At 45.1% G+C, this 27,779-nt stretch overlaps 1 protein-coding gene across 3 annotated transcripts; it reads right to left on the minus strand.

The window, feature by feature from the left end:
* LOC311126942 (OTU domain-containing protein 7B-like) lies at positions 1-27,688 on the minus strand. Of its 3 annotated transcripts, none has more exons than XM_084158659.1 (12): positions 27,487-27,688; positions 11,480-11,701; positions 10,867-11,049; positions 10,382-10,609; positions 10,089-10,190; positions 9,542-9,669; positions 9,325-9,431; positions 8,677-8,804; positions 8,396-8,545; positions 7,425-7,539; positions 6,477-6,555; positions 1-5,203 (listed from the first exon to the last, which is right to left on the minus strand). In XM_084158659.1, the coding sequence occupies exons 2-12, from the start codon at positions 11,562-11,564 to the stop codon at positions 3,716-3,718; spliced, it is 2,793 nt and encodes a 930-aa protein (XP_084014785.1). In that variant the 5' UTR covers positions 11,565-11,701; positions 27,487-27,688; the 3' UTR covers positions 1-3,715. The 3 variants fall into 3 exon arrangements, with proteins under 3 accessions (XP_084014785.1, XP_084014787.1, XP_084014786.1); XM_084158661.1 differs by having other exon boundaries at positions 10,879-11,049; positions 27,487-27,682; XM_084158660.1 differs by having other exon boundaries at positions 1-5,200; positions 27,487-27,682.
* Positions 27,689-27,779: the final 91 nt, after the last annotated feature.

Raw genomic sequence — 27,779 nt, forward strand, 5'->3', positions numbered from 1 at the left:
AAATACAATGAGAATTTATTCAAACAGTGCAAAAAAATAATCAGATGTTCCTTCCATCCAGATTGCACTGTCACAGCCTCTCCTCTCCAAACATGAAAATATAATAAAATTAAAATAAAACAGGTCAGAAAACCAGGACAGTCCAAATCAGCTCAAAATGATGCACACATTTGGTTAAACGGATAGTCATTTTAACATGCAACAGTTCCAGTCCCATGCAACTACAGTATCCCATGTTCATGTTGCTGATGACTATTCTGTCCCATAGAAATTAGAGAAAATATACAATATAAAAATAATGGGTCAGTTACTTTGTAAAACAAATTCAAAGCCATCTCATTCCAATAGAGGGAACAGATTGCAGCAAGAGCATAGGTTGAAAACACCAACAATCAAGTATTGAATCATTACCATAATGTGTTAGCATTGCATGGATTGGTGGTGATAAAAACTAAACAAATTAACACACTTAAATTCAAATAAAACAAACAAATAAAAGCCAGTCTGCTTGACAATTAGCCATGTAAGTAAGAACATCCTAAAAGTCTCTCAACTAAACATTCCAAAAGGAAACTTCTGAAAAAAATCTTACTATAAATATATATTCTCAAATCATATTTTGTCAGGTCAGCAATGAGGAAACTAGTTTGCTAATGAGAAACCTTTGAGTTAGGAGGCTCTTTTGTGATCAACCTTGACAGCCAAAATGTCCATTCTGGTGAATACTGACTCTTATCTTCCACTCATTTTAGCATCCGTCAATATAGATTATCTTTAAAAACACTGTAAAACTTTGGGTTTACAAAAATAACATGAACATATACAACCTCACTGTCATTTTTTTATACAAAAATGTTTGTAAGTCAAATGTTCAAGATGTTTTCTGTAAGCCATCCATTCCTTTAAAAAAAATGGAGTTGTTGATGTAAGCTAATATTATTACTACATTGGAAAAGGAGAAAGCACACATACACCCAATTCTTAGTTAGCCATCATCTTTCCATTAAAGATTACCTCTTGTTTGTGCCTTACGAGCTGCAATTTTTTTGTTGCAAAATGGTTTCATACAGCGTAAGCGCACAATCAACACACGCGCGCACCACACGTCACACAGAAATATTGTTTGGGATATAGCATAATGGTATTGTGGGGAATGGTTGGTTCCAATTCAAGATGCACATGCCACCTCGAAGTCATGGAGCATCCCTTGAAGGGTGACTATATTTTGAGCCGCTTGTTTGAACTACCTCTCAAAAGACCAAAAAATAAAATTTAAATACATTTTAAAAAAGAGTCCCTCATACCCTTGGCAAAAGAAAATATACAAAATAAACTCTAATCTTTGTACCCTTGAACATTTTTTCTTCTGTAATTTTGGTTAAATAGGGCATAGAAACTTCCTGGAACATTGAATACAAATACAAGAGTGCCATCCATTGGGCAAGGCAGTGAATTGCATACTGATTCTATCGCCATTGTGCTTCAAGTGGAAAAAAATGAATGGCTGTTTATAAAGTCAGGAAGATTGGTCTCTCATCATTCTGCATGGCTCATTGGTAATAACACGGCTTGGATGAGAAAGTGTTTATACATTGGTGATGAGAAAAACAATCAATTCCTAACTGCAAATCATTGAGAGTAACACAAGACCAATACAGTATCTAAAAAATGTGATATGTTCCAATCTCCAGAATCTTTTTTTTATTTTTTACATTGGATCTCTAAATCGCTTTGTTATGATCTTCGAACAATGACTCCATGTCTGGGTGCAAAATGAAAATAATTAAAAACAGGGGCTTTACACTGAGTAGGGTACAAAAATACCAGAAGAGAAACTGCAGCAAAAACAAGTATTGTACACCTGATGCACATTTTGTAAAACATACAAACAAGATTGTAATGCCACAAGAACAAGAGACTGAAAAAGGCAACTAGGAAATAGAGTTAAACCGCAACAATGGCACCAAAAAGCTATACCCACGGTAACTGTATCCTTAGAGAAGGGGTTCTAGCCCATGCATCTGCCCTCCCGCAAGTAGAGGTGGCAGTGTCTACAGTTCTGACATGACCTAAGGACAACATAACAGTCAGATACCTTCAAAACGGTAATAAAATGTGTATGGACATTAGGAAAGTGCTTGAATTTGTGCAGAAAGAGGTTAAGCAACGGGGGTCAGTCACTTGTTTGGAATCAACACAATGCCCTAAATAGGACTTAAGGGGGGGTTGGGTTAAACAATCCAACTTCTTTTGAATCATATCAATGGGGTGTCCATGTCAGGAATTTGGGATTTGCCATAAGTAGGTATTCACGAAAAGTAACATGAATATTTAGACCAAAGTAACACAGCCCTATGGACGAGATTCCATAAAATACCTGTTACCTTTCTCAGCCACAAGAGAAGCAGAGACTAATTGACAGTTACAATGTCAGTGGACAATGTTCCAATGGACAGTGTCTTTTTCAAACAAAATGTGAACGTTCATCAGTTTAGCACGTACTGATTACCTTGAGGTCTTGAGCTGAAAATGCGAGGGGAGTTTGTGTTCTGAATGCCGGTTTAGTAATGTTGGATGACCCTAAATGTACCAGCATATTATTGAAATGCCACATTTTCATGATGAATATAGAAAGACGAAGACAAGTCAGGAACAGTAAGATTCTAGCAACCTTATTAAATACTGTATATTAGCCATTTGGAATATCTACCACAGTACTCCGCCATGTTTGTTCTATAATTGATACTGGGAGACGTCTAAAAAATGGTAGAAGTTTTAAAATGTACTTGACTGACATCTGGACACAATATGGTTTGGACACAATGGTGAATTTAGATTGGATGGCTACTTTGCCATAAAAGGCATCTTAACGGTGGATAGGGCTATCTGTTTTGCCTGTTTATATTTGAGATGAACTTGTATATAGGGGGTCTGTTGCATTCTGGAACGTTAGCAGCACCATAGCAGCCCACAGAACAGCAACTACTGTAACATAATACTGTAGTTTCAATTTGCATTACAAGAGCGAGGACCAACGCAAAATAAACCCAAGTACTCATCAGGAAAGAGCTCTGTTCATTCCCAAGTCAAACATGAGCAGCCGGTAACAGTAATGCCCTAGGCTAGTCCGTCTGCATACGTCTTTAACCCTCTGGTTGAATAGACTAACAAGACATTGAAGGGCTGACTCATATTTTAAAATACCACCAATTTAAGGGCCAAATATAGCTCATCTCCACATATGGAGTGGAGTGATAATCAAGAAGTTTCTGGTTGTGCTTGTGTAGTGTTAGTTTGTGTGTAATGTGAATGTAAGTGTGCGTGTATCGCCTGCCGTATACATTCTCTCCACCAGGAGGAGACAGATGCGAGGCGACGAGGGGACAAAGCGGAGGAGAGCCTGCAGTTCACACACACACACACACAAACACAGCGCCTGCATAAGAGCCACAGCAAATGTAACAGAAGTGCACAGTCCTATTGTCTAACGCTCGCCGCAGCGGCCTCCAGCCACAACCCCCTTCACTCCAGTCTCTGAAGTCACTGTACTGATCCTGTCCAGGACTCTCCACAAACAGTGTTGCCTTTAGAGAAAGAAGTGTTGCGATGAGAAGGAGGGAGAGGGCCAGGCTCTATCGTCCTATAGCAGGAAACCTCATCCATCAGTTTCCTTGTGGTTGGTGGCCACAAAGCCAGTTCTGGTCAGTCCGTCCGTTCAGAACCTGTGGATGGCCGGCTCCGTCTCCCTCCTCTTCAGCTCCTCACGGTAGCAGCAAGAGCAGTAGTTGCCCGTCTCGGGGTGTCCGTAGTAGTTGCAGCTGGGTGTCCGGCAGCGGCTGGACTGGAGGCTGGACAGGCCTCCGGCGCTGCCCAAGGAGTAGTGCCTGACCGGGAGAGGCCCGCTGCGAGGAACATCAAGGCCGGAGCGCACATCCCGGAATCCGTTAGTGTAGCACCCACCTACAGGCACCGAGGTGGGGTAGTCTGGAGGGTCGTGCTCGGGGAGGTACGAGGGGGAGAAAGAGGGGATGACGCGAGAGGGGCTGAGGGGTGCCGGTGCCTGCGGGGGGTGGAACTGGGGGTGAGGGGGGCCCTGCGCCATGGGGCAGTGGCGGGGGAGGGTGGCGTAGGAGGGCAGGCCGGGATAGGACAATGCTGGGGAGCCGCCTGCCAGCTGGCGCCGCGTCTCCATGTAGCCGTGCATGTGCGGGTGCTGAGTGACCGGGGCCGGGGCCGGGGAGGACGCCTGGTCCATGAAGGTTGGCCGGGAGATGGGCATCACGCCGGAGTAGAGCGAGGGGCTGAATGAGGACGACTTGAGGTGGCTGAAGGTGGGCGGTGAGCTCTCAGCCGGCTCCTCTTTCGGTTCATAGGTGCGGTAGCTCACCTCTGTGCCCGTCGATGCCTCCTTCTTGGGCTGCTGGATGCCGTTGGTGCTTCCTTTCCGCTCTGCCTCTCTCCGCTGCTGCTCCTGCTCGACCCGGAAGCGCTCCTCAGCATCAGACAGGTAGCGCTGGATCATCTCCTCCTGGAAGGGCTGGCGGTTGCTGGTGGTGAGCAGGCCAGCGAAGATGAACTTCCTCTCGCCCTGCATGGCCGCCCGCATGATGCCCAGGCTCGCCTTCACGTCAGCGCTGTACTTATACGGGTCACTCTCGCTGCTTCCGCCGCTGCTGCCGCCGCCCGTGCCATTCTGACGCTCGCTGCCCGATGACGGAGAGCCCTTCCCAGAGTCCTCGGAGGCGTGGGCCGAAGGCGAGCTGTCCTTGCTGCCCTTCCGCCCCCTCAGCGAACTTTTCTTCTTCTCTGTGCCCTCTTGCTTAGCCCCGCCTCCTCCTGCATTCTTCCCGGTCATCAGCCCGCCCACGTTCTTTTTCAGCTTGCTGCCCAGGCTCTTGCCGAAGCTGCCCAGCTTGTTGGCCACAGAGTCAGCCCTCTTCTTGTCTTTGTCTTTCTCCTTCTTGGTCTTCTCCTTTTCCCCCGTCGCCGCCGAGCTGTTACTGGACGAGCTGGAGGAGGAGGAGCTGTTCTTAGCCGACGCACCTCCACCTGCGCTGGCCGACCCTGCTGTCGTCATCGCATCACCGTTGCCATTGGAGCTGCTGCTGACCGACTCCTTGTCGGATTCTCCTGAGTCGGGAGGGGTGCGGGCGTCCTCTCCTGCAGAGGCGGTGGGGGACTCGGGCTGGGCCAAAGGTGCCTGCTGAAAGAACAGACACACCGATTATGAATTATAGGGAAGATAAATAAAGATGAGAAAAGGAGGGGGTGTGAGTGATGCAGAGAGCAACAGAGATTAAGCGCAGGAGAGAAACGTACAGATGATTCAGTTCAGAAAGCTTCTCTGTCATTTCTATCAATTCTATTGGAAAATATACATGCTATAATTGGAGATGGTGTGACCTAGAATGAAGACAATGATGATGCATCACTCTAGTTCACACAATGGACAGTTATAAAAACGGTCCTCTCTGCCAAGCCCCATAACTGTGACCACCGAAGAGCTAAAGGTAACACCAACGTCCTCGTATTTTTTTGGAAAGTCTTAGAAAACCTCACAGAACTCCAACAGAGATTCTTCTATTGCTACCTCTCACTAGAGGTTAACGGTGAAATTGCCATGAGCTTGATATCCTTTCTAACTCCCCGGCATTAGATTGGAACGCACAAAAAGGCCATTCAAACCATTTAGTGTGACGTCATTTTATGTGTGGTTTGTTTTCACATGGGGTTTGTGCAGCAGGAAGGGAATAATTACCGACCGGATCAAAACAGAAAAATACGACCCACCTAATTACAGAAACCCACACAGTTATGTAACACTTAACACTGTATATAGCTTATCTACATTTAACATCTCTCAAATAATCTGTGTTCATTTCAATTTAACCATCCATTACAACTACCGAGTGGCGCAGTGGTCTAAGGCACTGCATCGCAGTGCCACTAGAGATTCTGGTTCGAATCCAGGCTCTGTCGTAGCCGGCCGCGACAGGGAGACCCATGGGGCGGCACACAATTGGCACAATGTCGTCCAGGGTAGGGGAGGGAATGGCCGGCAGGGATGTAGCTCAGTTGGTAGAGCATGGCGTTTGCAACGCCAGGGTTGTGGGTTCGATTCCCACAGGGGGCCAGTATGAAAAAAACATTTAGGCACTCAATAACTGTAAGTCGCTCTGGATAAGAGCGTCTGCTAAATGACTAAAACGTAAATGTAAACATGCTAAAAACATAACCAAGTAGTTGCATTTGATCTAAGCTTTACATTCAGAAACAATTTGGAGGGGGTGTTCAGGTATGCTACTGTTACAAAATGATCTGCAACGAGGGCTGAATCCAAACCGCCACTTAACTCAAATGTTCACTTAGTCTCCCATTGACATCAATGCATGACTTAGTGAAAATGTGTTAGGAGTTAGGATTCACCCTTAGTGAATGAGAACATAAAAGATGATAGTAAGGAGGTTAACCTGTACCTCACAGGGCAGGGGCAGCCAGGTGACAGTCATGTAGCTGTGTAGCAGCTGGAGTTTCGCCTCCAGGGACAGGGTCACACTGAGGGAGGGAGACAGACAGGTCAAAGTTCAACGGAGGGTGAAATCGCATCTTGTCATGCCCATGTTGGGTGAAACGTTTAGAGAAAAGGCTGCTTCCCAGAATATTACATGCATCATTTAGAGAAGGGGAAATAAGAACTAGGCTACCTACGTTTCGTTTCCCACGTGGGGCCAGTATGAAAAATTTTTGCACTCAATAACTGTAAGTCGCTCTGGATAAGAGCGTCTGCTAAATGACTAAAATGTAAATGTAATTTAAATATAAGTGATGTCTGGTAACATGACGGTTATTCAAACTAGGCTAATGGAGTGTCATCTGTTCCAAGTCTTGAGCCCCAAATGGCTAACTTGAAACTATGTAACCTTTAATAATGCATAAATGATTTACTGTGCCAGAAATGTAGCCAACATGAATGCATAGTTGTGTAGAGCTGAAACTCAAATTCTCCCATACAAATGTTTCTATAATCAATTTTCCCACCAACTACGTAGAGTGCCTTCCGAAAAAAGTCAAGGGGTGTGAATACTTTCTGAAGGCACTGTATTTATTCCATAAAAAAGTTATTTTTGTACACCATTCCAGTTGAAACACAACAGCAAATCTTAATCCAGTGGAATACATATCCAGTTATATTTATTTCAGGCTATTTCTGTATTCTCCTCTATTCCAATTATAGAAGGCATTTAGTGCTAATCTCACTCTCACTGATAAGCGTTTCTCTAATCTGGAGCAGGGGTCAATCCCTAACCACCACGGATACTAGGTCCTACGAGGCCATAGTGACTGTGTGTGTGTGTGTGTGTGTGTTTTTGGAGGGGGTAATGCAGACTCAATTTGATGTTCAAGCGCAATGATTCAGGTCATACCTTGCCAACATGACATTGTCCATGTCATCCTTGCCCCATTCCCAGTCCTTCCCAGGGTCCACTGCAAAGTGTACAGGCAGCATTTTGTGTTCCGAGTCAGTGAGAGGGATCACAACTGTGGGGGAGAGGGAGCAAATACGTTCAAAGTAAAATTAATGGAATGTTTTCATCCAGCAATTGTCATTCGACTGATGCAAAGTACTAATTAAAGAGGGACTGTAACGGCCAATTTCGCCTCGGTTTTCCTATGCCTCATTAAGAAATGCAACTGAAAAGACTAGATGTGTCTTGGAGGCGTACTTTGATGTAGGTGATTATTGTGTGTGTTGTCGCACATGGGGTGAGTTCGTAAACACTGGCAATCTACTCTGATATTAGTACTCTGGTTTGAGAGTCCCAGAGTGCAGAATAATTGATGAATTTACAAATGACGTACACCCAGTTTTTACATGTTTCAGTAAAGATTGGCTAAAGAACGTAATTCAATTGTTGCCAGTAGGACAGTTAGTCACTAACCATTCTAGATAAGAGAACAGTCTAACTAGCTCTTCTAGGGTTAGTAAAATGGTAAAAAGGGAGGTATTCTTTCTTTTGTGTCTGGAAGTAGCTAGCAAGCTAGCCAACTTTAGCTTCAGTGTTTGACTGATGTTGTGAGATCAGAATACTACTCTTCAGTAGGAGCGTCAAGTGAGTGTTATTTTACGAACAAACACCCGTGTCAGTCAAGCGAATTACTTGAAATCAAAACCCAACCAAGAAATCTGAGATGTCACAGGTACCCCTAATCTCAGACTTTTTTGTTGTAGAAAAATACTGACTGTCGAAAATAATCGTTTTTGGTGAGGTCTAGTCTCCACTTTGGTGAGGTCTAGTCTATGCAAGTGTTCCACTTCACTATGAGACGTGTCGGCGTGTTGTAATAGGTAGTTAAGAGGATGATGATGATGATGATGATTGATGCGTAACATTACCTTGCTCTTTGGAGCCGTCCTTCTGCTCCATGGAGACGAGGGCAGAGAAGTGGGCCTGGTCGTACGCCAGTACTAAGGGCGAGCGATGGCACTTGGCAGCTGGCACCTCCAGGGGCAGATAGATCCCTCCGAATGGGATGGGGGCAAAAGCTGGTGAGGGAAGGAGGAGGAGAATACCGTTTAGCATAAAACATCACAATCCATTACAACACTGAAGTTCATAAAACACAGCTTATGGATGTAAGGCAGCCAAATGGTAATATCAAAATGTGCTGTCTTACCCTCTCCTCCAGAGTCTCTGAGCATGGTGTCTGCCACCACTACTATGGGCCTCCTCAGGACATGGGCCAGGACGAACACGTGAAACTCCTCCAGACTCTCGTACACAGGCTCCTCTGATGACTCCGTCCTGCACATAAGAAACAATCCGGGTCAGACCAGGAAACACGCAGGAAGTGACACAGGTAGCCACTATCTAACATTTTCCTCTTGCTATCTTAATAGTCTTTGTTCCAAAACAGAGGTTGTGAAGGGCCTGCATGTGGCATGCATCAAACTTAATATAATAGTATACATACTTAACATAAATAATGCGTCAAATTTCTGTCTCTGCGTGCAGTTTGAAGGAAGTCGCTAACTAGCGATAGCGCAACTGCTAACTAGCGTTAGCGCAATTACTGGAAGTCTATGGGAACAGTAAGCATGCTAGCTGTTCCGGTCAACTTTCAATCACTGTACTGACGCTAGTTAGCATTGGCTCACACAACTACCTCTAACTTCCGTCATACTGGAAGCAGAGATAACAATGGTATCGACAAGTTAATCTGGCTCTGGGAAGTAGATAAATGGCTTCATTGCCAAAATCCCTTTAATAGCAGTTAATTGCTAGTCAACAGTCCCCGTTTTGTCCCGTCCCAGGCAGGTCTTACCCATTGCTGCCATTGGTGCTGTAGTGTATCCTAGGTTCACTGGAGGCCAGTTTTAGCAGCTCATTCCACTCCTTCTGCCACTCCTCTTCCGTGTACACCAGACCAGACTGTGGAGAGACACACACACACACAATTCAATGCACTGAAATGGAAGTTTGGGCCGTAAACAATCCCTTGGACTAAGTTTCACATGGATCCATCCTAGTGAATCCCCCACCTCTTTGTTCTGCAGGGTCTGCTGCCACCTCCACCTGCGTCTCAGCGACTCCCTCTCCTGGCCGTGGTCCATCAGTGCATACAGAGACTTCCGCAGCATCAGGTCACGGTCATGAAAGCCCCACATACCTGCAAGGCCATACAGGCACATAGTATTAACACCACCATCCCAAAGAAAGAAAAACCAGTGGTTACATACAAACCTTACTCTAGGCACAAAGGCAAGTTGTTTGATGTGTGAGTTATGTTCCTAATTAGCCTACGGTGCCATTATGGGCCTCAGCTTCAGGAATATCACTAATAAAGCCCCATTTCTAAGGATGGATTACAAGGCATTTTAGCTACAATGCTCACACATCATTTGGCTCCTAGTTAATTGCTCTGGGCTAAGCCTCTTCAGCAGGACACTGCCGCTTAGCTATAATGTGTACCGCAATTAGTCAAGGGCTTACTTTAGCTAACAATGAAGCTCTCATCATTGATTGATATAGCAGAGTATGACCTTACACGTTAGATTTGGATCTTGTTTGAAAGGCTATGACACTCACCCAATGATGCTGCATGTAACAGGCAGTTTCCGTCCCCACTCGTCGCCAGTGGCAATAGACTCTGACAGTTAGGTCCCACCCGTGTCCACCAATTGAGTCGGCCTTAACGTAAACAGAACAGTCACTCGCGGTTTCATTCACACTAAAAACAATTCAGCCCGCACGTGTCGTACTGAGAAACTATGGTGTAGACGGTCATCTACAGAACACAATTAACAAGATTGCCTCAGAAGTGAATAAAGACATGTATTTGTAATTGGTGGCAGCAGTGGGATCCGTGCAGTTAAACTCACCAGCGTGCTCTAAGGCCACCATCATAGATTGCTCGATGAGGTCCCTCTCGATGAAGCCGCGGAAGTCGTCCCGGTACACGGTGAGGTCCGGCAGCTGGAACGTGCACAGAGGCGTGTCCAGAAGGGGCTCACTACTACTGCTGCCCGTACTGGAGACGTGTGACCGCGCCAGGGACACAATGGTAGAGCTGGCATGGGAGATACCTCTCGATAGACGCTTCTCTGTGGCTGCGGAGGGAGGTATCACAAAAGAGAAAGATGAGTTTAGGTTAGTTGTGTGAAGGGGTGGGAAAGAGAAATTGGACAAGGGAAAAAATAAACAAGGAAGGCTGACTTGAGAGAATTGACAAAAAAAGACATGGTGCACTAACAAAACAAAAAAAGGAGAGAGTGTTCTAGTTTATCACAATGAGGAGAACAAGAGGACAACAACAGATAAGTGGTTGTGAGTAAGTGACGTTATGCCAAAAATATGTTTTACTTGCCATTGTTCTCACCTTGCAGCACCTCATCTTGACGGTGAAGAAGGGGCCTCCCCACCCTGGCCATCTCCTTCTCCGGGGCTGGGTACGTCCTCCCCTCAGCAAAAGAGTACGACAGGTTCCCAGCGTGCACTTGTCGCAGCTGTTCAAAGTCACTGAGGGCGGCGGTGAGATCCCAGTTCTTCCCTGCAAACGGGAGGACAACAAGTCAAACCTGACCAAAAAAGCCAACTGATTCTATAACATTCAGATCCGCTCAACACTCATGACTTTAAATAGTTACCATATGTCAACAGAACCATAGTGACTGTTATCTTATGTAAAGGCCACTGACACATTCTGTTGCTTGAGTAAATATTAGAATGTTGAGCACGTCTTGTCTCTGACTGCCATACTGCAGTGCATTACATTTTTAACCCATATTCTTATCTGCAACTTGTGCTGCTGCTAGGCAACAAGAGTTCAGTCTCTTCTGGATTTATCTTCTATATGATGGCTTACCTAACCAACAGCTACTAACAGCTCTAACTGGAGAGGTGCACTGCTCAATTCATGCATCTCACTATCAGTTGACAATAAAACAATCTATTCGATCCCAGAATGCCTTGCAACTCACCCTCTAGCAGGTCTCTGGCTAGTCCTGGTTCGGCTCCAGTGGAACGGACAAAGTCGGACAGGACTGCGTCCATATCCAAGGTCATGTGATCATGAATTTACAGGGCGGCGGGGGGCGTCAGGGCAGAAAAAACACAGGGGATCCACCCTCCCCGACAAGACCACTGGACCAAGGGGAAGGGGGAGAGGGGCTCTTCAACTTGCCTTACACGTCCAGACACACCTAAAGAGAGTCAGAAAGAAGCAAAACGGATGGAAATGTAAACTGGCATCAAACTATGATCCGTTTGTACAGCAGGCAGGTACTGTGGAATGTAACGTTATAGGTCCAGGAAAAAAGATTACATTTAACACACTTGAATCCTAACAACTAACACACACGAAAAAGACGGAACACAATAACCCCATTGACCCTTCCATAGTACCCATGTGTAAGCCTGTTTTGGTAAAGGGCAACATCTCTGTGGAAAATAATTTTCTTGTTGACCCCTCTGCCTGGTCACGTCTCACTCACCCATGACCACTGTTGTGGTAGGCTACTCACACAGCCGTTGAGCAAATTAAACAAAGGTGTTCTAAATTTGCATTGAATTCCAGCAGAAAGATAACATGTTGGGATGATGCAGATGGGCCTCTAGGGTGTTCTCTACCTAGACAGCACACTCCTAATAGCAAATCTTTACTGGTGCTATTGTGCACAGCCGCAGATTCATTTAACTGGCTGTCACTCCTATCACGATGGACAAATAAAGAATGCTTTACAAAAACCACCACAGAAAAATGTTCATTACAAAAAGTAAAGTATTGAATTAGGGAAACTTGACCGCTCAATTATAAAGTTGACAAACATTTAAAGCCAGACATAATAAGACAAAAAAGCTCTACACAAGGACATTATTGAACTCCCCTTCAGTTGGAGCCAAGCCTTCCATTCAAGAAACCATTCCATTCTGACTTCAAACATGACTCAGTCAGTGCAGTCCCAAACTACAGTGCACAAAGCCTCATTTAGAGAGTCAGCACACGAAGGGTCTGGTGGACTCAAACAATGACCGGGGTTTAGAAAAAGTCTAAAACTACAGCAATCCACGGGCAACAGAAAGCACATAATTGAAAAGAGGCATAGCTGGATCAGGCAAAATGTCATGTTACTATGGTAACAGTGATAGGTTTTCAGTGTAGCAAATAGCAATGATGACCCCCATCGAGACTAGGGAACAATACATTTTCTACAGATGGGCTATTGAAAGGAGAGATGCAGAGGGCAATCGATGCAAGTGCAAGGATGACCGGAAATATCCCTGACAGAAATAAGATAGGCTTCTAGTGTCAATATCTCAGTCCATAAGGTAGCCTAGTGTTTGGCTGTAGCACTGTGCAAATATGTGACCTACAGTGAGGGAAAAAAGTATTTCATCCACTGCTGATTTTGTACGTTTGCCCACTGACAAAGAAATGATCAGTCTATAATTTTAATGGTAGGTTTATTTGAACAGTGAGAGACAGAATAACAACAAAGAAATCCAGAAAAATGCATGTCAAAAATGTTATACATTTATTTGCATTTTAATGAGGGAAATAAGTATTTGACCCCCTCTCAATCAGAAAGATTTTTGGCTCCCAGGTGTCTTTTATACAGTTATTGAGCTGAGATTAGGAGCACACTCTTAAAGGGAGTGCTCCTAATCTCAGCTTGTTACCTGTATAAAAGACCTGTCCACAGAAGCAATCAATCAATCAGATTCCAAACTCTCCACCATGGCCAAGACCAAAGAGCTCTCCAAGGATGTCAGGGACAAGATTGTAGACCTACACAAGGCTGGAATGGGCTACAAGACCATCGCCAAGCAGCTTGGTGAGAAGGTGACAACAGTTGGTGCGATTATTCGCAAATGGAAGAAACACAAAAGAACTGTCAATCTCCCTCGGCCTGGGGCTCCATGCAAGATCTCACCTCGTGGAGTTGCAATGATCATGAGAACGGTGAGGAATCAGCCCAGAACTACACAGGAGGATCTTGTCAATGATCTCAAGGCAGCTGGGACCATAGTCACCAAGAAAACAATTGTGAACACACTACTCCGTGAAGGACTGAAATCCTGCAGCGCCCGCAAGGTCCCCCTGCTCAAGAAAGCACATATACAGGCCCGTCTGAAGTTTGCCAATGAACATCTGAATGATTCAGAGGAGAACTGGGTGAAAGTGTTGTGGTCAGATGAGACCAAAATCGAGCTCTTTGGCATCAACTCAACTCGCCGTGTTTGGAGGAGGAGGAATGCTGCCTATGACCCCAAGAACACCATCCCCACCGTCAAACATGGATGTGGAAACATTATGCTTTGGGGGTGTTTTTCTGCTAAGGGGACAGGACAACTTCACCGCATCAAAGGGACGATGGACGGGGCCATGTATCGTCAAATATTGGGTGAGAACCTCCTTCCCTCAGCCAGGGCATTGAAAATGGGTCGTGGATGGGTATTCCAGCATGACAATGACCCAAAACACACGGCCAAGGCAACAAAGGAGTGGCTCAAGAAGAAGCACATTAAGGTCCTGGAGTGGCCTAGCCAGTCTCCAGACCTTAATCCCATAGAAAATCTGTGGAGGGAGCTGAAAGTTCGAGTTGCCAAACGTCAGCCTCAAAACCTTAATGACTTGGAGAAGATCTGCAAAGAGGAGTGGGACAAAATCCCTCCTGAGATGTGTGCAAACCTGGTGGCAAACTACAAGAAACGTCTGACCTCTGTGATTGCCAACAAGGGTTTTGCCACCAAGTACTAAGTCATGTTTTGCAGAGGGGTCAAATACTTATTTCCCTCATTAAAATGCAAATCAATTTATAACATTTTTGACATGCGTTTTTCTGGATTTTTTTGTTGTTATTCTGTCTCTCACTGTTCAAATAAACCTACCATTAAAATTATAGACTGATCATTTCTTTGTCAGTGGGCAAACATACAAAATCAGCAGGGGATCAAATACTTTTTTCCCTCACTGTATAATACACTGAACAAAAATATAAATGCAACATGTAAACTGTTGGTCCCATGTTTCATGAGCTGAAATAAAAAAATCCCATAAATGTTCCATACAAAAACCTTATTTCTCTCAGATTTTGTGCACAAATTTGTTTAAATCCCTCTGTGAGCATTTTTCCTTAGCCAAGATAATCCATCCACCTGACAGGTGTGGCATATCAAGAACAACATAATGCCACAGATGTCTCAAGTTTTGAGGGAGCGTGCAATTGGCATGCTGACTGCAGGAATGTCCACCAGAGCTGTTGCCAGATAATTGAATATTAATTTCTCTACCATAAGGTGCCTCCAATGTTGTTTTAGAGAATTTGGCAGTACGTCCAACCGGCCTCACAACCGCAGACCACATGTAACCACGTCAGCCCAGGACCTCCACATTCGGCTTCTTCACCTGCGGGATCGTCGGAGGGTGGGTAGGGGTGGGAGGGTGTGCTGAGGAGTATTTCTGTCTGTAATAATGCCATTTTGTGGGGAAAAACTCATTCTGATTGGCTGGGCCTAGCGCCCCAGTGGGTGGGCCTATGCCCTCCAAGGAACACCCATGGCTGCACCCCTGCCCAGTCATGTGAAATCCATAGATTAGGGCCAAATGAATTTATTTAAATTAACTGATTTCCTTATATGAACTGTAACTCAGTAAAATCTTTGAAATTGTTCCATGTTGCGTTTATATTTTTGTTCAGTGTAGATATCTGAATTGAGATTATGCTCTTTTTGCGCATACACTGCCTATAGCGGTTCGTCAAAATCCTTTGGTAACCTAGCGTACATCTTAGTCAGAGTCTAAATCCCCATTTCCCTTCCATCCTCCTATATGGTCAAATGTTCCAAGCCTCATCTTATGTTATGACTTTGAGGTACTGAAGTTTTGATATTAAAAAGGTACTTCAAGCTGTGACTGGACTACAATCCTTGTTACCTGCAGTTATCTAGCCCCACCCATGCCTCAGCTTATCCACCCTCTGTTCCTGCCTCAGCTCTGACTGGTGAACTCTTCACCACCGCACCGGATGAATCATGAGTTGTCTTTTTTTACACCCATCCATCCATCCCTCTCTCGCTCTCTTGACCCACCCTCACCCTCACTCCCTCTCTCCTTCCAACAACACACCGGCAGACAAGAGAAGAAAGGCAAAAGGACAAAAGGTATTTCTAAACCAGAGTATTACCAGAGCCCTCGTTCCCAAGTCGGCCATAAAAAAGCCTTCTCTCTGCAGGGTCTCCAACACATTTGCTGTGTAGCAATTCACTGATGTTCACATCTACACATCAAGGCTATGTTCATATCTCTTGTACTAGTCTTTTCCCCAAAGCTGCTGTAACACACACAGCTAGGAGCTGTGGATAGGGGCCAGCCTACCATTCAACAAAACTATACATCTGTTGGCAAGGGGCGCTGTGTGTATTCTCAACATTCAAAACAGACAGGTGTTGAGTTGAGTGGACAAGTACTTCTGGCTCTGGTGGTAGGTTTGTGTTTACACTAGTAAAAGAAGCAGAAGCCAGCCACACAATATCTCCCTAGGCCCTGGCTTCAATGCAAAGCCTCTTGTTGTGTTGACTTTACTGTGTCTCATGAAGATTACTTTATGACCTGATTAGTGTGAGAAACACTATTACACCTACTGCTGGGAGTTAAGTGAACTAAGTCCTGCAAATAATGACGTATCAACGGACAAGCTAGTGCCAACGCCTGCTGATAATGTGTCGCTCTGTGGACAGAATGTACCCAAACAGACCAGTGAAAGGAATGTTATTCCCAGCCTCTAACATCAGCCATTCCTGTGGACGCACTCAGCTTCTGACGCATCAACCAGCAGGGGTTTCTGACAATGGGGTGAGGTGAGGACCACAAAACTAGGGAAGGGTCCAACTCAAGTTTTTTGGTAAATGGTTAGTTAATTGCTGCTAGGGGTGGTGATAAATCGACAAAGACAACAACAAATTAAGCGATCCGGGGTTTAAACTAATCTCCCGAAAATAGTTTCCATCATGTTTAGTCAGTGATTTGTGCTCAGGCCGGCCAGGCTTTTGTCTGAGAGGTTACATAATGGGAGCTGCTGCTAGCACGGGGGTGCCGAGCCTGGATCACTGAAGTAGACATGGAGAGGTCACCACGGTCTGCTGCAGCCATTGTGTGGGCCCGTGGAAGATTCATGGAGGTAAACAAGGGATGGACAGACAGAGCCTCCATTACAGTATAGGCTTCCATCAGTGAAACAACTGCAGGCTAACCAAAACAGAGACTTCCACGAGACTGTGAGAGAAGTCTAATTTAAGCATGTGAGGATTAGGCCTACTGCAAGTGATTTAGGGGAAACGAGAGATGCGTTAGTAGAACGCTAATGTCAGCAACCCAGAACCAGATCTCGCGTGAGTGCTGGCCTCTGGCCAGCTACTCGATTAGGTTCTGGGTGGAGGACGGTGAGATGTTGGACTAGTGAGAGTAGTCTCTCTCTCACTCTCACCTCACTGGGTCTCTCTCTCTCACTCACTGGGTCTCTCTCTCGAAAGTCTATGGGCCAAATATCCCCTCCAGTTCAGAAATTCAAAAGAATGCATGGTCAGGTGTAGGTGCACCCCCTAAAAAATTGTGATTCGTCCAAATAAACAAACAGTGACACAAAACCAGCGCACCGGAATTATTGTTCCACACTATCCGTCATATCGCAGTCTCCTAACAGACATTTTAACGTTTTTTTGTTGTCACAAGAGACTAGTAGAAACCTAAAAATCAAACACTGAATCAATTGAAGATTGAAAAAAAGGATAGTGCTGCGGAGGAAAGCTGTTCCACTGAATACAAAGACACACTGCTCATGCGCTAACCGAAATAGAGAGAGCTGATGTCAGAGATTCCATGGGATGACCACCCTCCGAGAGGGCATGTTGCTGGAGCCAGGGCTCAGAGCTGTCTAGTCATCACCCAAAAATCTGCCCCCTTTCACCCTTCCTCTCGCTATCACACACACACACACACACACACACACACACACACAATTGGCTCAGGAACATCCAGAGCTCAACCTGTGTGCACCAACTATTTTTCACTACTCTTCCGCTCCCAAAATGCCTCAGCTAAAACTAGGCAATTAAGCAATATTAGCCTACATCCTATAGTCCCCTGTAGCTCAGTTGTTAGAGCATGGCGCTTGCAACGCCAGGGTTGTGGGTTCGTTTCCCACGGGCGGCCAGTATGAAAAATGTATGCACTCTAACTGTAAGTCGCTCTGGATAAGAGCGTCTGCTAAATGACTAAAATGTAAATGTAATTTAAATATAAGTGATGTCTGGTAACATGACGGTTATTCAAACTAGGCTAATGGAGTGTCATCTGTTCCAAGTCTTGAGCCCCAAATGGCTAACTTGAAACTATGTAACCTTTAATAATGCATAAATGATTTCACTAGAAGTAACTAGAAAAAAGTACCTAGAAGTTCACATCAACAACATCCCATCTGAAGGAGCCTATAAAACAAAGTGGCATCAAACATTGAATGGCCTAAGGGGATCTCACGTTGTCTAAGCCTGCTGTAAGCATTCAGTGATGCTTGTTCCCAGTCTTCCCTCACTCCTTAAAATACTCAACCTTCTCATTCCATGTGATAGCTAACTATCGACCCTGTATGTTCTACTGTGAAAAAAAGGAGACTTTACGTTTGTACGGTCTGTTACCACAGCTAGCAATGCATACAGAAAGCCAGCACCTTATCTGCAAGGTGCCAAAATTAGAACTGACTTCTCACAATCTAAAAATACCCCTCCATAATCATAAACCAAATATAGCACCTCCCCTCAGCGCAAAGTTCTTAAACAGCAGACAACTGAAAGAAAACAGAGGCGGGGAAACAGGAAAAAAGTTCTGGCGAGCAAACAAGACAGCCATGTCTGCAAGTGTCATGGCTCTGAAGCTTGTCTACAAGAAACACAAAACATCCCTGATAGGATACTGCTCGTTCTCTCCGGTGTATGTGCTCAACTTCAATGGGTAAATGGGTTATGCCCCCAGTAAGGTGTGCAGTGTTCTCTGACAGTGCAGGACTAGCTACTGCAGGCTTTTCAGTAGCAACTGGCAGTGTAGGCTAACTCCAGTAGGGTACAGAAGGGTTGGGGGCCTGGTAGTCAGTCACTCTCTTCCTGGCAGACAGTGGCCCGATTTCCTCTTGTTGACATGCACGGTGGCATGGCGGTAACAGCCAAGTTCAGACAGTTCAAATGGGCAGAGTAATAGCTTTCCAGAGAAACTGTTTATCAAAGTGTCTGAGAGCTGATGTCATGGCTAAGCCAAGCATTTTGAGGCCGAGGTCTCAACGAAGTTTCACTTACCCACAAACTATCTTTCTCAAGTGAGGAAAAGGATGGCTCAACTCCACACACACACAACACACTTTGGTGGTGGGGGTCATGTGCATGGCATGAGCATGGGGTATTTCAGAACAGCCTGTTCCCTCCTCTCCTGCCACCATGCTTTATCAGGCACTTTATTAGAGCTGCACAGTGCCTGGCTTCAGAGGTCCCTGCCCTGTGCCCAGGGCCCGTCACTGTAGTCAGACCCAGTCATCACCAGTAAAGCCGTGCTAATTAACAGCCACTCAAAGCAGACGGCTTCAGATGGGGATGTGGGGTGCCGAGGCAGCAGCCAACAGCACTGACGCCCCTGACATATCCTCCGAGCAGTGCTGTGTGCCATGCTGTGTCATGTCACACCGTGCCATGCTTTGAACTGTGGTGCTGACCCATGCCATATTGTGCCATGGTGTGCCTTGCTGTGCCATGTAGCTCAGTTGGTTGAGCATGGAGCTTGCAACGCCAGGGTTGTGGGTTCGATTCCCACAGGGGGCCAGTATGAAAAAATGTATGCACTCACTAACTGTAAGTCGCTCTGGATAAGAGCGTCTGCTAAATGACTAAAATGTAAAATGTAATGTAGCAATGTGAGGACACACGGTAGTTCAGAGAATGGTTGCAGAAAGGGAGTAACAGGACAATTTACGAGGGCATGTTTGATTTGTGTGTGTTGTAATGAGACTAGGCCTACACTTTGTGCCCATCTGCTTACATGTCAATGCTCCGCAGTGCTGTGGATAAACAAAATAATAGAGCTTGATTCTGTCAGCTGCAGAGTGTGAGCAGAGAGCTGCTATGCCACTGAAGGACTGCAGCACAGAGATATGCAGCAGAACTGTTTTCGTTGGACTCAGGGAACAATCTGCCCTGGTTTCAGTATTCCCGGAGAACTGCCAACCTAAACTCAGCACACCGTGGGCAGGAACTCCTCATACGGCACTAGCTGCTTTTTATTGATGTCTTGTCTTTGTGCAGAAATGCACAAAGACAAGAATGCCAGCTTCTGCCAGCTTCGGCACAGCTTGCATATTTGGATGAAATGTGAAATTAAACCCTATGGACAGTCAAACCTGAGGGCAGTAAGAGGCATGAGACTGATTTCAAACATTCGTACCAACATTTGCTTTCCCCAGTAGCTCAATATGCAAAGGCCATCAATGTCTTGTGGATGCCAATGAGACTTCACAAAAACATGGTTTGTTCAGTGTATAAAACAATGAGCTAGGGCTTACATAACTCACATTCAGAAGAAGGGTAGGAGTTGGCTTTTGCTGTAATTTATGCATTACTCCTTCACGCATGTCAAACATTTCTTAGAAGCAAACCTGCATCTTTGGCTGCACTGCTCTGTGGAAACATCTAAGACTAAGCAATAACAGTACAAATCCTGACCATATTACAAAATCTGTAAATGAAGTAAAAGTAAAAATCCTATAAAAGATTTATGTTATGCATATATATTTTTAAGAGGCAACAATAGCCTTCTTGTAGAAGAAACACTGAAAACAAAGTCTTGATATTTGTAATTGTTCAAAGATCTACCATTATGATAAGAATGGGCAATATCGGACTTGATATCTTGAATTTTAAGTCTCCCATTGACATTAGCCTAAATGAATTATGATTAATGCTGAGGTGCACCTGTGGATCTCAAGTCAGAATAAGGTCTGCCCAAAATAAATTGTAAATTATCTGTTTTGCTGTGATATAATTAGTCTTGCTCTCCAAAAACACACATTAAATAACTTATTTTCAACATCAGGTAAGCCATCCTATCAGAGAATATGAGCGGAGTGGAGCGGGAGCGGACGGATTTTGAACAGAGCGCAGAGCGGCATTTTTAAAAGGACGGAGCGTCGCCCTATGTCCCGCTCCAATTTCGCTCGCTCACACCACGAGTCTGAAGCATGCTCAAGCCTGACCCAGAATCCATCTGTTTAATTTAATTTGTGTCGTCCATGAATTTGTATTTTATAGAGCGAGAGGAGCAGCAACAAGAGAAAAGGGTTGAGGAATTCAAAAGTGTATTCACTGCACGCAAAGGCCCAACCATAACAAGGGAGAGAAAAAGAGAGCTGGATGTAGCATTTTTTGAAATGATTTTCATGGACTATGAACCGCTGAGTAAAGGAGAACGCGAAGGGATGCAACACTTCGCCAGCGCAGCTCAACCGGGCTACACCCCCCCAAGAAACTATGATAAATCAGTACTTTACTTTGTCAAATTTACATCTGAGATGCCCCATTCACATGCTTCAGCTGGCGATCAAAAACGTCGTTAACGAGCACGACAACATTAATAGGCTGTTAGTGAAAGTCGGGCACCTGGTGAAAAGTGTACGCAAGAGCACAGAGGAAACCGACCAATTAGGTGTCCGCCCCACAAATGCCTGCGCCATTCGATGGAGCAGCCAGCTGCGGATGATTCAGTCGTTCATCCGGTTGTTCCAAAAAGACCCGTTATGGCAAAACAAACTCAAGTCTAATGTTGCTAACATCACCCTGAATCAAGTACGGCAGCTGACGCACCTTGTCAGTGTGCTGACACCACTAGCAGACCTCACAGACAAAATGCAGAAGGAGCTGGGGAACCTGGGGATGATCCTCCCTGCTGTCACAGAAATCAAATCCCTGCTCACCGATTACACTCACGCTGCACTTACAATGGGCATCGCTGCTTTTGCAGAAACATTGGCAAACAACGTGTCAATTCGCTATGGAATATACTATACTGATTAACATCTCATTTTAGCGTCAGTGTTAGATCCCCGTTTCAAGACAGAATGGATAATCCGAGATGAGTCTGTATGCAACAAATTCGGGGAGATAAAGTAAGGCTGTGGTTTAAGCTAAAAGTGAAATACATGCAGATTTTGTTCCTTTTTTGGAGTGAGCGGGGGCGATTTGAGTGGAGCGCGATGCAAACTGCGTTGAGCGCTGAGCGATAATGAGCGGACTGGCCTGATGTGGTTTTGAGCGGGGGGAGCGGAGGGGTGAACAGCTACGTGAGCGAGGAGCTGAGATTCTCACCGCTCCACTCCGCTCATCTGCTCTGCATCCTATGTATGTGCAAGGCCAACCGAACCTGTAAGCAGTCCGTGGCTAGGCTAACGGCAGTGATTAAACAAGCATTAGCAGCAACAGGCCTGGGCACTAATGCTCATGTGAATCCCCACGTGGTGCTGGCTTGGCAGTCAACGCAGTAGAGTGGCTTTACGTCACCTTGGACATGAGGCTCCACTCCTGCTCCTGTTTACTTCTGCCCTGTCCTGGATCTAGAGTAGAGAGAAGAGTGGGAAGGACTGCTGTTGTATAGTAGCGGCAGGGTGAGGAGCCAGCAGCCCTGTGATCTTACCATGGCTTTCTTCCGGGTAGAGGACCCAGTCATGAGGATTGTGGATCTTTTTTATGTGGGCAAAAGTATAGCCTCTGTCCCCATTCACCCCTCTATTTGGCTATACCCATCAACCTTTTGACCAGGGTGGCCCATCTGTAGAGCAATGCTGAGATAATATTGTGGATGCTTCAGAAAAGCAAAATCGGGGGCAAGGGGGTATGTGTCCCATTGTTTTATATCAGTAGAACTCAATGTATTCAACATCTTACAATCATACCACAGTGACGCCTCTGTGAAAAGTGTTGGCCTAGCAATTTGAGTAAAACAAAACATAAAATGACATGGTAAAAGAACCAGTCAGAGTATCCCAGAGCATAGGGCACAGTCACCCAGTCTCTGGTTGAACACAAAGGAGGTAGGTACTAGGTAGGGACGCAGGGAGAGGCAGGGGTGTGATTGCTGATGCTTGGTTTTGTAGGCCTCGCCAACCTGACACAAACAGCCCTGGGCCCTGGCTGCTGTGTCACAAGGCTGGCAGGCATCCAGGCACACAGGGGAGGGTGGGGCTGAACAGGGTTTTATGAGTCGCTGTCTGGGTGCACAGGCTCTCAGACACAAGCTTCCTATTGATCACCCCTCTGCTGAGGAATCATGGGGATGTTTTTTCTTCCAAAGCACATCTGGTACAGTCTTGTTTGGGCCATGCTGTGTGCTAGGCAAACAAGGATGCATGGGTGCATGGCGGTGGAATTCTAGATGTCTCACATGTCATGATTATAAAGTCTTACAAAAATGTATGGAGTAGACTATATATGTGCTGTGTAAAGCAGTAATTGTGACCTCTTTGCCTAGTTAGAGAATTTCTTCACGAAGGCTAGAAGGATGTGTCCATTCATGTTAACATTTACATTACATTTGAGTAATTTAGCAGACACTCTTATCCAGAGCGACTTAAAGTTAGTGCATTCATCTTACGGTAGCTAAGTGAGACAACCACATACAGTATCACAGTCATAGTAAGAAACTAGGCCTACGTAATCTGGGAACTAAAGTCTTGTGAAATTGGTCAGCCGCTCAATTAAGTTTCCCCAAAATGATGAAATGCCCATGTAGGCCACCTCTACCCTGTTATTTTCTGGAGTCCAGTTTAACTTTGGTAACCCAAGGTCTGACCTTCCTGATGAAAGCAATGAAATGCCTCTATCGGCTGGAACATTAAGCTGGCAACAACCAGGGTTGAAAGGGTGATTCCTGCATGCATGGGCCTACTAAAAGCCTAGATATGCATTGCATTCCCTGTAGCATTTGGTCGTGGTAGGACAAATTACAATCCTTAAACACAGACTAGTTAGAGGCAATAAGAGACGCATAGTCATGCAGTTGTCCCACTAACCTGGAGAAGCACTCAACTATTTACTTATTAATCTGACCTTGTTTGTGGGGGTAGAGGGAGCCTATGGGAATAGTTTTACTCTAAATGGGCCTGGCACTGAAGCTGACACTGGATCCTTGAAACACACTCTTATTGAACAGCTGTTTGGGGGAGCCCGGCAAGAGACCACTTTAAAATTGTATCTCTAGTCTAGGCATTGCTGAGGCAGCAGGGTTCCACACTGAAATACAATATTCAGTCTCTCCTACCACACAGAGACAGTCATGATGGCTAGAGCCAACCAATACGATGGTAGGCTAAATGCCTCTGTGTGTGGGAGATAGAGATGAAGAGAGGGTTTAGGCTTAACTCATAACTTCACATAGGTAGCGCTTCTGAGCATTTATAAACAGTACACTGGCAAACCATTCCTCCCGGGGAAGGACTGCCCGTTCCATGATCTCGCCATCACGGTTGACAACTCCGTTGTGTCCTCCTCCCAGAGTGCGAAGAGCCTTGGCGTGACCCTGGACAACACCCTGTCGTTCTCCGCTAACATCAAGGCGGTGACCCGATCCTGTAGGTTCATGCTCTACAACATTCGGAGAGTACGACCCTGCCTTACACAGGAAGCAGCACAGGTCCTAATCCAGGCACTTGTCATCTCCCGTCTGGATTACTGCAACTCGCTGTTGGCTGGGCTCCCTGCCTGTGCCATTAAACCCCTACAACTCATCCAGAATGACGCAGCCCGTCTGGTGTTCAACCTTCCCAAGTTCTCTCACGTCACCCCGCTCCTCCGCACACTCCACTGGCTTCCAGTTGAAGCTCGCATCCGTTACAAGACCATGGTGCTTGCCTATGGAGCTGTGAGGGGAACGGCACCTCCGTACCTTCAGGCTCTGATCAGTCCCTACACCCAAACGAGGGCATTGCGTTCATCCACCTCTGGCCTGCTGGATCCCCTTCCTCTGCGGAAGCATAGTTCCCGCTCAGCCCAGTCAAAACTGTTCGCTGCTCTGGCACCCCAATGGTGGAACAAGCTCCCTCACGACGCCAGGACAGCGGAGTCACTCACCACCTTCCGGAGACATTTGAAACCCCACCTCTTTAAGGAATACCTGGGATAGGATAAAGTAATCCTTCTACCCCCCCCCCCCCCCCAAAAAAAAATATATAAGGTGAATGCACCAATTTGTAAGTCGCTCTGGATAAGAGCGTCTGCTAAATGATGTAAATGTAAATGTAAATGTAGAGCTTTGAGAAAGTGCTAGCTAAGGAGAGTGGAAAGGGGAAAGAATCCTAAAGGACAAATCGATGGACAGTTTGTTTTTAGTTTTTCACAGAACTGTCCGAATAGGACATGAGTGCTCACAAGGGAACTGCACACAGATCAGTCATGTGTGGATGACTTCACTGTGTCACACATAGGCTAAAGGACAGCAATAATCTAGCCATGCACACCCTGAAAACTTTCACAATGCTCAACTGGTGATAAAAAATAGATGCGAATTATGACGTCACCAGGTCAATAGGATGATCCCTTCCCCTGATGGATTATGGTGATAAACGCTCTCTGTCATCAGTGTCATGTTTCTCCCACCTGTGATTCAGCCAGCCATCCAGTTCGACACAGTGTAGTGTTTATAAATCTCGGGGCAATTTAGAGGCACAAAAACAATTCATTTGAATGTTGGTGGAGAGGCATAAAAAGTTGCAAATTAGGCTATGAACCACAGGTTTTCCATGTTTCATTGTCAAGATTCAAATGGCTCTACGCAAAACAATTAGTGATCACTGTCAAACAAATGCCTTCAAAACACCATATTGTTCTATGTAATGCTGTCATTTTTAATAGTTTTTTTTTGGTGTAACGTATTAGACATTTACTGCTGGATTTCACAGTGTCTTAGTTGTACTAGAGAATCTCAATATCATAGATGGATACTATACAGTCTCCCTAAAAGACGGCCTCAGGTGTTCTGTGCGCCGCTGTATGGATCAACACATTCCTTTAAAAAGTGAAGACTTGCGTAACGAAGCCTGATGGTGCAAACTTGCACTCACACCCTAGCAGTCTGCTCACTGGGGAACACTCCTCTTGCCAGTTAGCCCTTCAAGCATCCCCCTGCATTGCCATTGGAATGAGTAGAGGTGGGAGGGCTAGATGCATTTCTTCCTCCCACTGCAATAATAGGTCCCTCAGAATTCCACTGTGCTTGTGTGCTCCCTCTGAATTCTACTTGTACTAATATAAGGCTTTTGTCCCTTTTGTTTTCTTTCTTTTCTCAAGCTGTACGCTCCATCGACTAGTGTTTTAATGCAAATGGTCACAACTTGAATGACAACCACAATCACATGGTCTTGAGTGCGAATTTCCTTGAGCATCCTGCCAAATCACAGGTTGGTACAGATTCAAATTAGGCATCATAACAACTCCCAAAAGTATGCTTCATCTGGCAATGATCATGTTATAATGCATAGCGTACTTGTAGTGGGTGCAAGACAAGCGTGGGTTCAGTCCAAGTGCATACAAACAGCAGTCAGAAAGCTGCAGGGAAGGTAGAAGAGTTGATAAAGGTTAGTCTATCCTCATTTCTTCTAACAATGTACCTTCTTTACATAATGACACAGAGAGAAGGCCTTGAAGGCCTAAGCAGTAAAGAGCCTGATTCTCTGTCCTACTTGTATGTTGCAGGTTGGCTGCCTATAGTAGACTACAAGCTAACAAAATAAATTGTAAATAAAGAGCTGAATAATTCAAGTCAAAGTAATGCTACCCTCTCATTGTAGTGGTGTTGGCAATGGCGCAATGCATAGTTTACAGGGAACACAATGATGAGAGGTCTTTACATAAACACATACACTGTGAAGCTGTCAAAGCCTATGTCACTGGTTTCAATCATCCAGGAAAGAATATCAGTGAGCTAAGAGTGGTATTTACAATTAACTAAGCAATAGCCTAAATACAGGCCAGTATTAAACTCTCTGGGGTAAGTAGCTATAAAGCAGGAGTCCCTTGCATTGATATAACATTTGACACTCTCTGCATGTCTATGGGTTTACTTTAAACGTTAATTATAGCAAACAGGGCTACGACTTGCTGAATATTTGACCAACAATTGACTGACAGACGCCTCCGGTCTGAAGTTGCTCATTCCTCAAATGGATTCATAGGCCTAACGTTAGATGGGGAGAGGAGGATACAAGGAGAGAGTACAATGGCTAACTAATTAGCTAACCCAACTTAGCGTTAGTTAGCCGAAGAATGTACTAAACAAGGAGCCGACTAGTATGTGTATATCGTCTATGAATGGGTTACGCGTTAGTTAACTAAATTGGTTAACGAAACTAGGTGGCTAACTAAGCATAGTACATTTTCGTCCTATCATTTCCTGGCTAACTAGGCAGATGGGCAAGAAATTAAACTAGCCAGTTGGATAATGTTAGCAAAGTTATCCTAAACGGAGTTAACTAGCTATCAAGACACAGTAACCAAAGCGACATAGCTAACGGGACTTGAATTCAATTGGAAACTAACGTTATAGCTAGCTAGCCCGTTACTAACGCACGTTACGTCAACAAGTCTAGCTAGCTTGCTAGCTAGCTAGAGTGTAGCTAAATTAGTTAGCTAGCTGGGCTGACTAGCTAACATTAGCTAGGTAGTTAGCTAGTTGGTCAATCAAACCCGCTCAGTTTCATGTTTTAGCCGTCTAGAAGTCTCCCACTTAAAACTTCCCATTGAATGAATTAGCAGCTAGTTCCTTCCAACTCATTAAAATGTTTCATACAAAGCCAGCTACGGGTCGTCCTGACCAAAATGTTGCCAGCTAGCTATAATGTTACAAGCTAAAGTCGTTAGCAAGCCAAGCCAGCTATCTAGCAGTTGAGTGTCCCTTGCCTTGTCTGCTTACCTTGAGCGGCCTCGCAGATATATCTTTCATCGTCCCATAATGGTCCTCCCTCTTGACAAATATTGTGAAAACCTCCACGTTTATTAGACCAGTTGTTCCTGACTTTGAGCTAATCCAGAGGTTGCAGTCTACACTAAATCCAAAACAGGACTCAACGACAAAGTAATTTCTTACTTACAACAACAACAATGTCAACCAAGGCGCTTCTGAGTCAGCCCAGCTGAGGTAGCCAAATTGTCGCCTGCCAATCGCAAAACAGACTGAAGTTGACTGACAATCCAAAACACCAATGA

This window comes from Coregonus lavaretus (assembly GCF_964263955.1).
Source record: "Coregonus lavaretus genome assembly, chromosome: 3".
Lineage (NCBI taxonomy): Eukaryota > Metazoa > Chordata > Actinopteri > Salmoniformes > Salmonidae > Coregonus > Coregonus lavaretus.